Source organism: Setaria italica, chromosome VII (assembly GCF_000263155.2).
Source record: "Setaria italica strain Yugu1 chromosome VII, Setaria_italica_v2.0, whole genome shotgun sequence".
In the NCBI taxonomy this organism is placed as follows: Eukaryota; Viridiplantae; Streptophyta; class Magnoliopsida; order Poales; family Poaceae; genus Setaria; species Setaria italica.
The window spans coordinates 23,624,715-23,641,922 of record NC_028456.1 but is presented as its reverse complement, the minus strand read 5'-3'; the positions used below and the strand labels follow the sequence as shown (position 1 = coordinate 23,641,922).

The 17,208-nt window shown below is 41.6% G+C and overlaps 1 protein-coding gene across 1 annotated transcript; it reads right to left on the bottom strand.

The window, feature by feature from the left end:
* Positions 1–3,335: 3,335 nt before the first annotated feature.
* LOC101755203 (DNA-directed RNA polymerase III subunit 1) lies at positions 3,336–16,637 on the bottom strand. Its single transcript, XM_004976000.3, has 27 exons — positions 16,366–16,637; positions 16,140–16,269; positions 15,806–15,964; positions 15,574–15,730; positions 15,266–15,447; positions 14,736–14,848; positions 14,543–14,642; positions 13,168–13,368; positions 12,940–13,088; positions 12,726–12,867; positions 12,500–12,640; positions 12,202–12,390; positions 11,710–11,953; positions 11,261–11,354; positions 10,654–10,888; positions 10,151–10,342; positions 9,615–9,713; positions 8,708–8,911; positions 8,361–8,636; positions 6,289–6,436; positions 5,829–5,980; positions 5,102–5,257; positions 4,897–5,013; positions 4,714–4,796; positions 4,321–4,525; positions 4,019–4,221; positions 3,336–3,824 (listed from the first exon to the last, which is right to left on the bottom strand). Exons 1-27 carry the CDS (start codon positions 16,434–16,436, stop codon positions 3,773–3,775), a joined length of 4,194 nt encoding a protein of 1,397 aa, XP_004976057.1. The 5' UTR covers positions 16,437–16,637; the 3' UTR covers positions 3,336–3,772.
* Positions 16,638–17,208: the final 571 nt, after the last annotated feature.

Genomic DNA, 17,208 nt, shown 5'->3' with positions numbered 1-17,208 from the left:
TTAAATTCTATTCCTCATCAGCTTAAGAGGAGAGAGAATGATGAGTTTCATCGTATGTGAGAGGAATTTCATCCTATAACAGTATAACAGTATAGTTACCTAATTCTTAATCTTGATAACAGTACAATAAAACTGTGCACTGAGACTGGTAGTTCCAACCCTTCGCATCATCCAGTGTCCAAAGAATTTATTAGGGTGCTACGTAAGAAAAATCTGATGTGGCATGAAATTAAAGAGAGAGAGAGGAGGGAAAAACGAAACCAAGTCATCGCTTGCACCGAGACGCACGAAACGACCAATTTTCGCGTTGGGGGCGGACCTTCGTTTCTTCCGCACGCACTTTCCCTTCCTCCCGATCTGCTGCGCCCATCCTCAAATCGACCACCCGTGCTCCAGTCGGCGGTGGCCTTCCTGCCGTCGGTGCTGCCGCATAGCCTGGTGGTGCTTCCCCTCCATGCGCCCTCCTCCAGCCGTTGGTGCGTGAGTTCTTGGGGTCAATGCATGGTGGACGGCGCCCCTGGTTGATTCGTCTCCTAGAGAGCGTCAGTTTCGTGAGACACCAAAACAAGTTCATGCACTTCTAGGATGGAAGTCCTTGCTTAGTTGCTTACCAATCTCCACCCTACCAGGGCTGAGCGCAGGGGAGTGCGGCCTGGCACAGGCCTCCAAATTTTAGGGGTCCACCGGACTGGCCGTCCTCCATCTTGATCCATGCACAGGCCTGTTCATCCATCATTCAGCGGTTCAACTCATCCGTCAGCACTCAGCAGCAGTCTTTGATCCTTCACGCTTCAACGGTTCACCCTCATCGGTGGTGTGCCGCCAAGCACGCTCGGCGGGCTGCGGGGCCTCCAGGTTCTCTCGCTGCACGACAACCACGTCCTGGGGGCATCGCCGCGATTAGCTGCCGGTAACACATAATGATCTGTGTTTAGCTTGATTCAACGGGACTCGCGTAATCGTCAGCGGCCCGGCCGTCGCTGCCGCGCAGCGCTAGTTGCCGATGAGCCCCCTGGTTTATTGGTCTAAACTACGGTTTAGTCCAACCCAGATGAAATCTGAGTAGCCAGTTTCCACAGGCTAGTTTGGCGGGTTGCACGGGTTGGGACCAACCCGATGAACAGGGCTAGTTGACGGGTGGCCGTGCGAGCTCCTCAACTCGGGCCAGTGGCGCGAGCCTGCTTCCCGGGCGGTGGGATCGCCCTAAGCGACGAGAGCCACGGGTAGCCGCGCGAGATCCTTAATTGCCGAGGTCGACGGGCGGCGGGATCGTCCCAGGTGGCGAGAGCCATGGGCAGCCGCGGGAGATCCTTGTTTGCCGAGGTCAGCAGGCGGCTACAGGAATATCATGACGCAAGCCAAGGAACGAGCGAGGGACGGAAGGAGAAAACACATCTGTGCAAGCAACATACATATACAAGGGCACAATGGATAATTGACATCTTCTAGACATTCTAAAAAGCTGGGAGAAACCGTTTTGCCAAACGTTTTCCTATAAGATAAGCCAAAACTAGAAAAAACTACTTTTCAGATGAGCTAAAACCAGAGATTTTTTCGTGAGCCGGAACCATACCAAACGGGATCTAAAACATGCTGAGTTGCCACTGGCCACGTGTGGATGGAGCCTGAAGGTCCACGCCGAGCACCAACACGAGCCGTTGACAAAGCGTGCGGCGATCCTTCGCAAAGATATCGGACATCTCTGATCCTTATCTCCCTCCTTTTTTGTTTCTGTGTGCGTTGACTCTGCACTGTCGTTCTCACCACACCCCGTCCTACTAGCTCCATCGCCATAACGAAAACAATACTCTGCCTTCTGCCGCATCCAAGTAGCAGCTAGCTAGCTGGTGAGTCCAGCTAGCGAAGGCACAAGCAAAAAGTCGCGGCTGTCTGATTAGTGCAAGCAGACAGAGTGGTTAGCGCAAAGAAAACACAGAAAATTGGTGATCAAGGGCGGGCGCACGGCCGGGAGAGTAGTTTAGTAGTCCCTGGCCAACGGAGCAGCCGGGAGAATAAGACAGGGTGTGCCACGAGCTACGATCACCCACCTCTGCACCCGGATCTGGTCGCACCGCGCCTGCGCAGGCATGGACGTTAATCTCTAATTACCGGTCTACTAATATCCGTGTCTGGCTGGCTCGATCGGCGAACCACGGCGCCGGTCGATGAAGCCGTGGCTTGGCTTGAATAAACAACTCACCCCACCTCTCAGCTCTCACCCGCTCCGCGTGCCGCCGCTGTAGTTTAATGCGCGTCACGCGTGCACACGGCACACGATGGTGCGTATAAACAAAAGCTAAACAAAAAGCCAGCGCGCGCGCACGTACGGCCCGTGCGCACCGCGCACGAGCGCGCGCACAGCACGAGCACGGTGTACCAGCGGCGCCTCGACAGCTTGAGCTTGTCAGGACCGGATGAGTTGTCTCTGTCTGATCACTAATCACTTTATCTTCTTGATGATTGATTCCGCATGTCTCCAATATGAAATTTTACTGCATTTTTTTTCTAAAAAGATACCATCTTTTTTTTTTCTTGCGAGAACTAAAAAGATACCGTCTGTTTGGTCAGATTAAGCGCTAGAGTATGCTTCAACGCACAAGCAACGGTACCGAGTCAGACAAGCAAGGAAATATAATACGCTCTCCCACTGAGGTCAACCTAGTACGTGCCATCACAGGAAAACGTCCAAGCATGCCACTTCTCTTGCTGAGAAAGTTCCTAAGAACTCAACGGCTGGCAACAGCCGCAGGAAAAGACGCATCAAAACGCGCGATTATTTTTTCCCCTTCCTATCCTCTTCTTTCCCGGATCATGTCAAGATTGTTTCCGACTCTCTCTCGATCTCTGCCAACGATGTCTGAACAAACAAACGGGAAAAAGGCCTAGCCAGATGCACATAACGACTTTTGATTTCCTTGTTTGACGGGGATCGGTTGGAGAGCCTTTGACAAATAACAGTACGGTATGGGGGACACGAGTGGCCTGATTTGGGCACTCGCAGGTTCATATGCCCTGCGTTGTTGCTTCGCTCCTGTTTCGCGCACGAATGGACCACGGATCCATGGTCGCTTGTCAACCAAGCAAGGGAGGACGGAGTCGAGGTCGCGTGGAGGATCTTCGAGCCTTGACGACGGAGGGCAGCCGGGGACTGGTGAGACGTGAGATGCGGCCCTGTCTCGCACGGCTGGGTTGTCCGCTGGTGGAGTGGAGCAGGTCCAACAAAAGCCACCTCCCTTCTAGATGCAAAATTGTGTGGCTGACCGCTGACAGCATTTTTTTTTTAAAAAAAACGGTTTGATTGACAAAAAAAAAAGGGCAAAAGCCAAGCGTGAGTATTTAAGTAAGCATGGGGACGCCTATCTATGTTACTGGTAAAACCAAGCTTTACAAGCACCACAAGGGGTCAACGTCAACCACCTAAAAGTGCGGTGAAAAAAAACTTGGTCCCGGTTACGACTACGTGGTCAACAGGAAAAACAACGATTCCCAGGCATCATTAGCCTGCAGAGAAGTTTAGTCCAAGCACGGTATTGCCTAGGCAGGTGTTGCCTGCCATAGCTCTGACTTGTACCAATTACAGTGTCACATTTGCAATGTTTTTACTCTCTACGTCAGCCAAAGCAGCCGAAAAAGGTGGTGTTCGCTTGAACGTTGTTGCCTCATGGAGAGACGTTCGCCTAAAAAATTACAGCCGCCGCAGTTGCCCTACGCTATGCATGTATGCTCCAGCTATATATGTACAGAGTTCCAGCTTCAGATCCACGCGTATGGATCACGACAATATCGGGTCCGGCTGGTACTTCAATTCAGGGAGATGGTCGAGCCTGCAGGGGAAATGGTACACCTCATTAACAAACCGTTTGGTTGGTTAAGAAATTCATGCCATCCTAGAAGTTTTACAACAATATATAGGATTGGAAATTTCTCAACAAATCGGCTGTGAAGAAGTTCAGTGCCGAGAAGAGTGCTCGCATCGTCTCGAAATAGCAGAGTCTAAGAGCATAAGCGAAGCACATACCTCTGCCTGACTTTGAGAATACCGGTACCGAGTTGCATGGGAATGCCCATGATAATGCATTCGCTGACTCCCTCTATCTCGTCCTCACGGCCACTGTATGAGGCATTGAATAGATGTTCCGAGGTTTTCTCAAATGAAGCAAGCATCAGCACACTGGTTTTCATCTTTGCAATGCCATATCTAGTAATGCCAAGAACTTCACCCTGTTCCAAAGCATTAAAAGCAGTAGGATGTGCGTAAAGCATATAAAAGTACATGGTGTGGAGGGGGAAAAAAATCAATGTACAGAGGTATCACAATACCTTGTATGTCATCAAATCTGCCAGAAGCATCATATGTCTGACATCAATGTTCATGCCATGACTTTTCATTGTGTACTGAATTTCATCGATAATAGATCTCCTAGCAGCTTCAATTCCAAGTGTGCTGTTCATTTCCATGATGTGATTACTTTTTGTATTCCTAGCATCAACTCCAGGGGTACCCATAACGGCCAGGAGGTTTGTTCTGTAATTACACATTTCTTTGATTAGCATATATCATGTCAGGACAATACTGCAGAGGTCAGGTAGTATTGCTTTAAGATCCTGCAATTCTAAACTACCCGCAAACTACACAAAAATGGAAGGTTATCAAAGCTAGAAAGCAAAAGGTTCATGCTGCTAAACAATAAATAAATAAATAGGAAAGCTTACCCTTCAACCAACAAGTTGTATTTTTCTAGTTTTCCTTCTTTTTTTCTTTCGTCAATAACAACTCTTTCAACAGTTGGAATGCCCTGATTTTAATTCAAGAAAGGTCAGCGTTGGCATCATAGTAGCAAGAAAACTTTTGCAAACGAAAATGGAAGAAAATTTAACAGTGGACATCTTGTTCACCTTCACAATCACTTTCGGAAGCATGGCTTTGAGGTTATGCAGCTCAAGCTGAAGTTTGGACTTATCCGTTCCAGCTGGATATATTCTCAACTTGGCTCTATCGATGACACGGACATGCTGCAAAGATCATTTAACTGTAAATTGCAACCACGGTAAAGATAAAGGAAAATCATCAAATGTACAAAGCCTGGAACTTTGCTCACACCTCAGATTTTAACTTGATCTTGGGATGATTCAAAATTGACAGCTGCACAGAGTCAGCAGATATCCCCATGTGCAGAGCTTCTATAAGTTGCATATCAAGTTTGACCACCAAGTTTGGCTGACTTGATTTCAAGACAATCTTTATGGCTGATGCTACCTGATCAACAAACAAATAATCAATCCAAAAGCAAGCACCAAAACGACTGTATGAAATCTACCAAGATGTGGCAGGTCAAAAGATCACACTTGGTACAAAATATCCAAGGAGAATTTTTGTTCATTTTGGTGATTCATGCTATTATATAACAGAAAGATCCATGAAAAATAAAACCAATACAAATCGTTGAATAATTTCCACCTCAAGCCAACATATAGTACTGTAAATCTAAAATTGCTGCCCAATTTCACAAACAAGCACAAAAAGCAGTTCCATTATAACGGTACCCTTATCATGGTAGTAGATGCTGAGTACATGTAAAGTTAGTATACGTGCTATTTTCTTGTATCACATAAGAACAGCTACTCAACACTCAGCCTCCATAGCATAAAGTAAGGTAACATTCAGCCTCCATAGCATAAAGTAAGGTAACAGCAGAGAAACTCTTTGCAAGTCCAGTTGAAAAATGGTAAAAGTTTGATTAGTAAAACCAGAGGATAATACAAAACAAACTTTAAGTGAATATAATTAATAAATTATCTGTAACAAAACCAATCAAGCGCCAACTCACCTCACCGAGCACTGCTTTCTCCATAGCTCCTTTCACAATGCGTGCAGACAGCACATCTTTCCTAGACAGAAGCTCAGTGGTGATAATAGGTGTGCTTATCTTTTTAGCAGCATTGATAATTTCCTTGATGCGAGGAACACCAAGAGTAACATCTTTTTGATGGTTAAAGAAACAAATTGAATAACGTAGAGAGCTCGGCTTCACATGCTATATGTATATTTCTATTTCTGGACTTTTGCATAGAAAGTATTGTGCTAAATAAAGTGAGCCAAATTGATGGAGGCATAAAAGTTCTTTGTAAAAATTCCTGAAAGGTCGATATTATTTTTCAGAGATTCAATCTTAGCAGCACTTATCTGAAGTAGAAAATTTTAGAAAATAAGCTGAAACATCCTAATTCAGCAAGTTCAATGCCACAGAATTAACTAACATTTTCCTGAAGCAGAGGTAAAAAGGATACTCATGCTAGCTACTCCTGCAAAGTGAAATGTTTTCAGTGTCATCTGAGTCCCTGGCTCTCCAATACTTTGAGCTCCAATTGCTCCAATAGATGCTCCGGCTTCAATTGCCTTTGAGTTATAACGAGAAAAACAGGTATCCAAGAAAACCTGATCCAGGAAAAAAAAAGGAAAATAAATCTTCTAAAATAAGGGTAACAAGCACGGAATGCAAAACTGGAAGGGAAAAAAAAAATCTTTGGAGCAGACTTTAACTACAGCCTAAACTATGTTACTGGATCACCAAGCAAACATTTTTTTGCCCCTAACAAACAGAGAGATAAAAAGATGCATGATATGAGGTTAATGGTTGGTTGACTATATCAGGGTAAAAAATGCTTATATAGGAAGAAGTTGTAATTTATTGTGAGTGTTGTATGCTAACCTGATGTTGCTTTAACATAATAAAAAGAAGTGTGGCAAAAAAAGGTCAGGAACAGCAGGGAAGACTTACTCGCAACACATTACTAATTAATATAAGATGTACATGTTGGATTTACACAGAAAGATCAAGCCTCGGGGCTGTACCTAACAGTCTAACACTCTGACAACCTTGTTGGGCACACACTACTATACTTCAGTCTAATACTTCAATGCAGATTTGCCATTTCCATTTCTCGAAAGATTATATAGTAATTTCCACACACGTGGTAATCTAACAAAAGCAGAAAACTACAGCTGTCACCAGTGAAAATTTTCTAAATACAAAAGGAAAAAGTCTAAATAACTCCCCTCAAGTACAACCAAAGTCTGGATAACAACATAAAGTATTTCTTGGTTCAGTTTACCCCCTAAACTATGCCATTTGGTTCAATTTACCCCTTAACACAATTTGTCTTTTTTTTCTCCATGCACAAGTGGAGTCTTAAGTTCAAATTTTGCAAGATGATAGCCGACATCATAAGACATGTTAAAAAAATATATATCATGAATTTTTTTATCATTATTTTGATAGGGTAGGATATTTAATAATAAAATTTATCCTTGAGATACAAAATTATATAAAAACTAATGATGAAAAATTTATAAAACATTTTTTTAATATAGATTATGATGTCCACTACCACCATGCAAAGTCTCAAATTATAATTCAACTTGTGTATGGAGAAACAAAAATGACAAATTGCATTATCGGGTAAGTTGAACCAAATAGCATAGTTTACGGGGTAAATTGAACCAAAACATAGTTTAGGGGGTTATCTAGACTTCCGCTATACTTGAAGGGAGTAATTTGGACTTTGTCCAATATAAAAACATAGTTGAACTACTTAACAGGGAAAAAAGTGAGGGACTAAAAGTCCCAATTGACAGCAGCTCTAAGAATTCAGTTCAACCATCTGGAAGGATGATCCGACTTCCGTAGCATTGTTAGTTGGGCTTTACTTCATTACCGATATAAGCCATGTGTTATGTCATTATGTGGCCATAAGGGCAAGCTTCCCTGGAAAGTACATTTATTTCTGATGGGTCAAGTCATGACTATAACAGGGATAGCCTGTGTCCATTATGAATCAAGCAATAAAAGAATTTAAGTTTCTCCCGACCTAAAGTGTCTCCACACTTTTAATGCTATAATTCCCTTCAAGGCATGCTGCCTGGCCATCATCAGCATGGTAGTTACCTCTTTGCGAACTAAGGTTCATATCAAGTCCCAAGTCATGAACTTGTTTGTGTCATAAATCGAAAACCAAACAACACATGGAACTTAATATTTTGCAACTACTAATGCATCTAATGCTAGCCCATGAACTTGTTTGTGTCATAAATCGAAAACCAAACAACACATGGAACTTAATATTTTGCAACTACTAATGCATCTAATGCTAGCCCCTTAACACAGTAGATATTCACAAATTTATAGTCAGTTAAGAAGCATGAATGTACCATATTGATGTGTCCTATGGCATATTTGCTGCAGAAAATTAAAACTACATGCAAGCCAGTTGAAAAATTGGCAAAAGTTTGATTAAAGATTACAGCTCTCATCGAAACATAAATCTGTAATAGGTACATGAATGAGGTCATAAGCACACACCTGTAGTTGTTTTGCAGATATACCAGAAATATTAGCAGCAATGATTTCTTCTATGCAAGAATCATTCTTTCCTACATGTTTCTCATCTAGATGAAGTGCCTTTCTTGTGCACTTTAGTAATTGTATACGTTCCTCAAGAAATTTTTTCAAGCATTCCTTGAACTCTTCACTACAACCACCATCGGATGAGGTTTTATGCTGTGTGAGCTTATCCTCTAACATCTGCTTGATATCATCAGGAGATAATGTATCCAGCCCCCTATGAGGACATGTGGCCTATAAAAGTTAAATGATCAGAGCACATTTTTATGATCATATAGCAAAGTATTCTCTACATTAAAACTAACCGTGACTTTCATAAACAACTGATCCAAATTTAAGGGTGTGCCATCTTTTCCTTCCATCTTTGCAGGATCCATGCCATCATCTCCATACAAAAACTGAACTATACCACCGCTAGCATTACGGACTGTCTGATCATAGAAAACAGAGAGATCTTCTAAACCCTTCATCAATCTGCGGGACATATATCCAGTTTCTGCTGTTTTCACCTATGATTAAAAAAAGATTACAACAAAGGAAGCAAGCAGATATCAGGACCCCAGTAAAATTTGTGAATGAGAATGCACATGAAATAGCCATCAATTGTGTTCTTGATGATACAAATCAAGTGCGGATGATTCTGTAACAACACTAATGTGATCGATGAGCTTTTGCTTCTACTTGAAGATCTTTTATTGCTCTGCAGTGTCTGCTGTGTAGTTGTCAATGGTCTATTGTTGTTCTGTAATAACTAATACGTGCTTGTCAGTACCTTAAGTTGAATTATGGACATATATCATGCAGAAACTCTCAAAAACCATCTTCTGTATCCCTGGTGTCAGGGGACAAATGATTTGTCTAACTTTATGTCAGCTTCGGAGAAAGATGGTATTTTCCATCAATACAAGTCTGTAACAGTTAGTAGGATCAAAGATCCTTTGGTGCCTACTTTTCCTTTACTGATCCATTAGGCTTGTTTAATTAGAACTACTAAATTATATACCAGTCATAGTGAAAAACAATTTGGACAGGAAAACAGACTGGGTGATATATTTTCAATAATGTCATCATGTCTGCTTTTACTTATTCAACTGAGTAACACAAGAAAGTCATATTTAAACTTAAATGAACAATAGCCATCTTTTATGATGCAATCCCTATAGAACGCAACATCTAGCACATGCAAGAAAAACATGTTTAATTTAGACATACCGCTGTGTCAACAAGACCTTCTCGACCACCCATTGTGTGGAAGAAAAACTCAGTAGCAGTCAAACCAGTATAGAACGAATTAGCAACAAAACCTTTAGCCTGCAAATGGAAGACAAAACCTTATCAGAATACTGAATTTACATATTCAAATATGTCAATTTCATGATTAAAATTAACGAAATGGCAGATTCACACATGTTACGAATAGAGCAGAATAGTATTATTTTAAAAAGAAGAATGTTCCAAAAGCTCCAATTTCTCTACAGACTACTGCTGTGCTGCAGTAAATCACCAGATTCATCAAATAAAGAGATGTCATTATTCGGCAAAGTGTCATGGTTGTGGTACACGTGAATTGCGAAACGAAAAGTAATGCTACAATTAGATCTGCACTGTCGAACAAGCAGTGTAGAAGATGTGCAATTTGCAGTCATTCTGCACAATGGTGGTCACAAAAAATGCAGAATTTATTTATTTGAATGGAACTAGAAATACCCGATGCACAAATTAGCAAGCCATAATCCTTTTGTCCTTACCGCAGGGGTCTTTGAATTTATAGGAAAGTGGGGAAGAGTTCTATCTATAAAACCATCTGGGGCACGACGCCCTCCGACAGATTGCTGGCCAACACAAGCAACCATCTGACTGATATTGATTGGAGAACCTTTAGATCCACACTGAGACATAATCAATGGGCTGTTCCTCCAGTGAAGTGTATCCATGCACACCTGAAAAAAATGTTTCATCCAAAAAATTCAGCAATCCACTTAAAAGCACAGCAAAGGCAGAGTGTACACATTGGTTAGTCAGTTGACAAAATCACTACATCATCACTGAATTACAGTGCTACAAGGAAACTTACCCAAGTAACACTACAGACCCACGGCATTTGAAAAAAATATATATGCAACATGAGGCTAAAATGTGGGGCATTAGACCACTTGTTATAACATTTATATTCTCGATAAATTGTCAGCAGCCGTTTAAATGCTAATTCACTAAAAAATAAACAAGATAGTGAAACTTGGTGCAGTCTTACGTTTCCAGCAGCCGTTCTGATTTCATTTAACACACCAGTTATCTTATGCTCCAACGTTTGAGCTGCGTTGCAACCAGGATGCAACGCGAGTGCACCTTTGGCAAACAAAGAAATAAGATCGTGGCATTGTTTGTACCCCTCATCTATTTTCTTTTTCTTTTGCCGATTTAGATGTTCTCCTGGTTGGACATCATCCACACCAATGGAAAAACCATGATTCCCAATAAATCTTGCACTGCAGAGGGTAAAGTACATAATTCAGATCAGAACAAAGTTTCCATACAAAAATTTGCAAAACTATGGTGCATATGTAGATAACTTGGCACTGAGGCCTATGTGTAAGGTTAGCTAACTTGGCCCAAGCAACCTACTAACTCTCCTATATATACAAAAAAAAAGGACGGTGTGCCACTATTACTTGAGGGTGAACTCCCTTCGTGCCACTATGAAATTCCATGCATCTCTTACATGTCATTGGGACATCAGTGGCATATGAGGAATCATGAAAATTTTTAAGTGGCATAAAATGATTTATCCATAAATGAATCACCTCTCATATAAAGTAACATGAATGACGAGAGTACACAAAGCGTAGAATGTGTCTCACCTAAATTTTGCCAAGCGATTCATGCAACTTGCTGCAGCATGAGAATTATAATCTCTTAGAAGAACAGAGTAAATGCCATCCTTATTCCCATTACCTGCAGATAAAGGGCAAAAAAAATTTATTGCTTATAAATCGATCATGTAAAATGAAAAATAGCAGGTGCCCGTAAACTACAGGAACAAGTGAACAAAACTTTTTACTAATAACTGGTAAAATTACACATCATTTGTAATAGTGTACGCGTAGGTTCATGAGTAAATCACATAAGACTTATGTTGTCCACAGTAATGCTCTCTGAAAAAAAATAACTATCGAAAGAAAACAATACAATTTGACTTGGCCGAAAGTTTAGATTGATATGTATATCCACATTATAATAGATACAATATGCTACAGGCAACAGCATATAATTGGCATACTGATACTCATTTTTGAATTACAGTCATTACCTAAAGTGGCCTTCCCAACTTGTCCAGACAACAGTTCGCTATTTCGGAAGTAGACATAACCATCATTGGGACACATTGTTTCCCTTCCACACATTGTTTCCTTTTCCTCCTCTTCCCCCTCTTTTTTTTCCTTTTTCTTCGAATAAATTTTTTCTTTAACGGCAAGATTCAGAAACACCTTTGTACGTGCATTAGGTCGAACTAACACACTGAATAATTGTTTACCAGTCCAAAGCTCAATAGGCTGCAAAAATACAATATACCAAAAGATATGCGTATCTCAATAAGAAAGACAAAGTTTACAAAGATGAATACCAACGAAAGACAAATGCTTTATATATGCAAATAATAATTTTGTTTTACAAAATGTAATAGAAAGCACCTAATTTACCATGTTTAAATGATATCAACTATTCAAACTTTAGGCATCACTCTTAGCATAACTTTTTAGATATGACCATACAAAAACTTCACTAGGTATGTAACTCTTACTTTAATCAAGGCTGGTGTTGGCAAATCAATGTTCTCCATTGCGTCACCAACGTATGAGCACAAAAGAGCAAAGGAAGATCTATCGTAGAAAGCATCTTTTCTTGTAACAAGAAAAGATGAAGTCAAGAAATCTTGTGTGGAAGCAACCAGTATCTCCCCATTCTTAGGAGTACATAAATTATTCTGAACCTGCAAAAGCAATGGATATAGTAAATACCAGCTGCCAAAAATATGCTAGGTGTTAGCACATAAAACCAAAAATTGCTCAAGTATAACAAAGAAGGTTAGCAGATGTTACCCCCATGAGCATAAGTGCTTCAGTGCGAGCTTCCTCTGTCTGAGGGACATGCAAATTCATTTCATCGCCATCAAAATCAGCATTATACGGGTTGCAAACAGACTCATTAAATCTCAGTGTTCTCCATGGCATTATCCTTGCCTGTTCTCAAGTACAAAAGCAAGTACCCAAATGTGAGGCAAATGTTTAAGTATAGTAAGTATAACGAAATAAGGAGAAATTATACCCTGTGAGACATAATCGACATTCTATGCAAACTCGGCTGTCTATTGAACAGGACAACATCACCATCTTCTAAATGCCTTTCAACTGTATAGCCACACTTTAAATCCCGCGCATGAATCCTTCTATCACCATATTTTAAGCTCCTAAAAAAGAATAAAAGAATGATGGATGAAGGTCGGGCTAGCTACCAATTCAGAAGATCATCTAGAACTTACAGCTTTGTGCCATCAGGGGTTATAATAAAATTAGCCCCTGGATGTTTATATGGTCCATTCCGTATACACTGACGCAGCTTCTCAAGGTTATAGTTTGAAACCCTTTCAGGATAAGTCAAGACTCGAGCCATCAACACAGGAATAGCCACCTGAAGTATTAATTAAAGATGACATGGAAAACTATTGGGAAGTGGAAATTAAGGAAATAAATTGAACATGGACGAGTACCTCTGTTATTCTCAAATTTGGATCAGGAGATATGACAGTCCTTCCAGTGTACTCAGTACGTTTTCCAGACAAGTTACCACGAAATCGGCCTGTCTTCCCTTTGAGTCGTTGAACAAGGCCACGATGTTGTGACTCGGGAAGACAGGGGGCATCGCTATTTACAAATTCAACAACTTGAAGTTGAAGTTGTTGCCAGCAATCCTAGAAAGAAAGAGGAGTGTTAGCTAAAGATCTCAACAAAAAAGTTACAATCTGATAAATATGTTTCCAGAATGAAAATGAAAGCAAATCAAAGCGTGCATTTGAAAATATGATCCCTGCCATTTTAAAGATCAGAATCACAAGCAAGGTTTAATGTAGCAAGTGTTAGTGTAATCCTTGTTGGATGTTAGTGTGGGTCAGATCCTTTCTTAGTACAGGTCAAGTCTTTGCCTCAGAGTGCAAGTCAAGTCTCCTTAGTGTGTAAGGCAAGACTTGAGTCTTCATGAGTAAGGCACTAGGGCTGTCTTGTGCTATAAAAGGAGAGGTGGTGCAGCAAGTGATTGCAGCAAGTGAAGTGAGAGAAGGGGGAGGAGTGTAGTGGTGTAGTGCTGATCAGTTTGCAAGTGAAGCAAGTCGATCAATGTGTGAGTGAAGCACGGAGTGCGTGCATAGTGAAGCATGATTAGTATACAGCAGTAGTGGCTGTGTGCTAATTGAGTGATTAGTGTACAGCGTGTGGCTGTGTTAGTGGAGATAGCTGCGTGAGTGTTCTTGGCCGGGTTGTGCAGCTGAGACGCAGCTTAGTGCGTGCGTGTTTGTGCTGTGTAAAATCAGTGTAATGTCGTGTTAAAGTGTGGTGAATTTTAGTGAACAAAAGAGCGTGCTGGTGTGCGGTGCCACAAAGTAGTCTGTGTTTCCCATCTGTGAGTGGCTGGTGTGATCTTGGGAGGTGCTAGAGGCTAACAGCAAGAAATAAGACAGAAGTTTGAAGTTTCTAGGGATGACTGTCCAATAATTGCACATAATTCCAATTTATTGTTTTAGCTAATTAATATATTTAGAAGACCTGATTCAATGTCAGATTTCTAGTTAATAACACTTTAGATTGTGATGTTGACAATACAGCAGCACATATGTGCAAATGATGAATCTCGTTCAATTCTGCAATGTACAACTTATTACCTGGAATAGCACTTCACAGGCAATTTAAATTTTAAATTGCATAATATTGAACTAGTTTGCAGGTTACAAGGAACACAAAGAGACACTAGTTTCTAAAAATGGTACAAAAAAACAATAAATATGAAAGAGCTTCTCTACAAAAGAAAAGGAGAGGAATGGAAAATTTCAGAAACATGTAAACAGACAAGTGAGCAGCTCTGAGATATCTTACAAAGCACTTGGAGAACAGGCCCCCAGTTTGAAGGGTCTCCTTAAGGATGGAATTTGTATTAACAATGCTCTTCAATATAGCAGTAATGCTATCTTCATTACTGCAACAAGCGAGACAACTCATGATCGCAAGGTTGTTCTGGATCACCAATGAGCATGAGGCACAGGAACTCTTAAGAAAATGAAGAACAAACCTTGTTCTAGTATTACCAACAACAACAGAAGGCCTTATAGGTACAGGTGGCACTGCAATCTCCGTCACAATAAGTTTCTCTGGCCTATCACCAAGGTTTAGCAATTCACAATCCTGCAGAAACATGGGGGACATGTAACATTTGCTTAGCAAACTCAAAAAGAAAACTGAAAATGAGTCTAAATTGGAGAATAGCATCCAGTGTGAGGCAACCAATGTGCTTGGGGCAACTTGTTAGGTAGGCTTAATGTTTTATCAAGCTCATGTGACTGTCCTAGTGTTATTGAGCCCTCAGTTCCAAATTGTAAGTCGTTTTGGCTATTCTAGGCACATAGCTTTGCTCTGCACCTAGTTATACGTTATGTCTACATCATAGTAAAAACTATGTCTCTAGAAATGCCAAAACGACTTACAATTTGGAACAGAGGGAGTAAAAGACTGAGTAGCAGCACACATCAAATAACTGTATATCCCATATATTGTGGTACTCTCTTCATGTAAGAATTTTGAAGAATGAAAAATGGCTCCTACCTCGTCGACCATTCTTCTGAATAGAGAGAGAGCAGTTGCAGGGTCTAACATGCGAACTGAACTAGTGGACACTTTTTCTTTCTTGTGTTGTAATGCATTCTTCAGTTCTTCTGTATGTCCGTCCAAAATTTTGCTGCAATCATGAATCACTATCAGGCCTACTCTGCCTTTTTTAACTACACCTGTATTTCCAACAAAAACAGGAAAGAATTGAGAGACTTTTTAGAAAATGTTAGCTTCCAAACAAATATGCGGTAGTAGACATTCCTACGGTAATATGATTATGGGCACAATGCAGGATAGCTTACCGTTTTTGTATTCACACCGGGGGCAGCAGGTTAGTTTGCATTTGTCCCTCACTTTTTTCATGATAGCACTTTTCTGTAGCGCATCGGCTCTGGGATTTCTCATCTTCTTCAGAAACTCTCTGCGATCTTTCTCTGCAAGAAGAACCCTGCTACAGCCCTGGGAAAGCACAAGCGAACAAGTATCAAGGCAGAGTTCAACACACCCATGATGTAAGTATCTTCATGGCAGTACCTTGCAGATACACTTCAACACGTCCAGAATACAATTGAAAAAGCCAACATTAAAAACTGGAAGTGCGAGCTTCAGGTAACCGAAATGACCAGGACATTCAGCAAATGGACCATGGCAGGTGCTGCATTTGAGTTCCGTGTCTTTCTTGCTAGCAAGTCCCTGAAATTGGACATTCGGAAATAAATTGCAATTACTTGAACAATGCTACGAAGGCATTCTTAAGTAACAACTACCAATTACAACTCCTCAATCAAAATGCATATAACGAAAACGATATAAGCTGCTGATTCAATGTGGAGCGGAGCTAACGCTGCAAGCTCGGGCGGGTCATTACCATTCGCATGTCAAGCAACCCATTCGGCACCGGCTTCATGTCGTGCTCATAGATCCGGCTGTTCCAGACCTGCACCTCCGCGGACTTGCGAATCTCGCTGCCCGAGAGCACACTGAACCGGATGCTCTTTCTGAAATCAAAAGCAGACAACCGACACGGGGAGCGGCGGAATCAGTGTAATCATTGGACTATGCTTCGTGAACGGGACGAGAACGCGCGTGCTTACATCCTCCGGGCGCCGACATCCTCGATGAAGGGCTCCTTCGTGCAGCGCAGCTTCTCCTCCGGCTTCGCCATAGCTGCTCCGCAGATTAGGTTAGGGTCGCTAACCAGTGAAGGGCGGCGGCAGCGTGGGACGAGTAGCGCCGCGTGGCCTCGGGCCGCCGCCCGATTGCGTGCGCGAGACCGCCGCCGGGGCTTCTCCCGTGAAAAAGCACCCGCGCAGAAAGGGAGGTGGCAGTGGCGGGGTGCGGGGCAGCAGCGGAGGCGGCGGCGCGGGAGACCCTAGATCATTTACCTTTCTGAGGAATTAAATAGGCACGGTGAAACTAGAATCTGCGTTAAATAAAACTATTTCTAGAGTTTAACTCAAACATTCGTGGGCTGGGTTGGTATGTCACGTTTTTACCAAGCAAGCGATTCTGTGTTCGAAGGCCATTCCTATCCTTTGATGATTTTTCCAATTTTTTTATTTTGCATTCTTCATTTTAGCATAGTTTTTCCTTTTATGAAGTTGGCCGTAACTGGCCAATCCTATCCTAATCGGTCCTTTTTTTCAATCTCATATATTTTATTTAGTTTTCAAAAAGAAAGGCATGGGATCCCTGTTCGCTTTAGGATTGTACAGGCTTATACAACCTTTGAGAAAACAGGGTTGCAGGGCTGACGTGCGGGACCGAGATAACAACATGGACCGGCAATAATTAAGCTTGCGACAAGTTCATGTGTCAATGTATTTTACCTTTTTTGCTAAGAATTTGCCATGTTTCTGTCAGTTATATATGTGTATTCCCCCGCGTTAGAATTATTTTCAAGAATCAACCAAGCTAGAGTAAAAGGTAGTCCACTT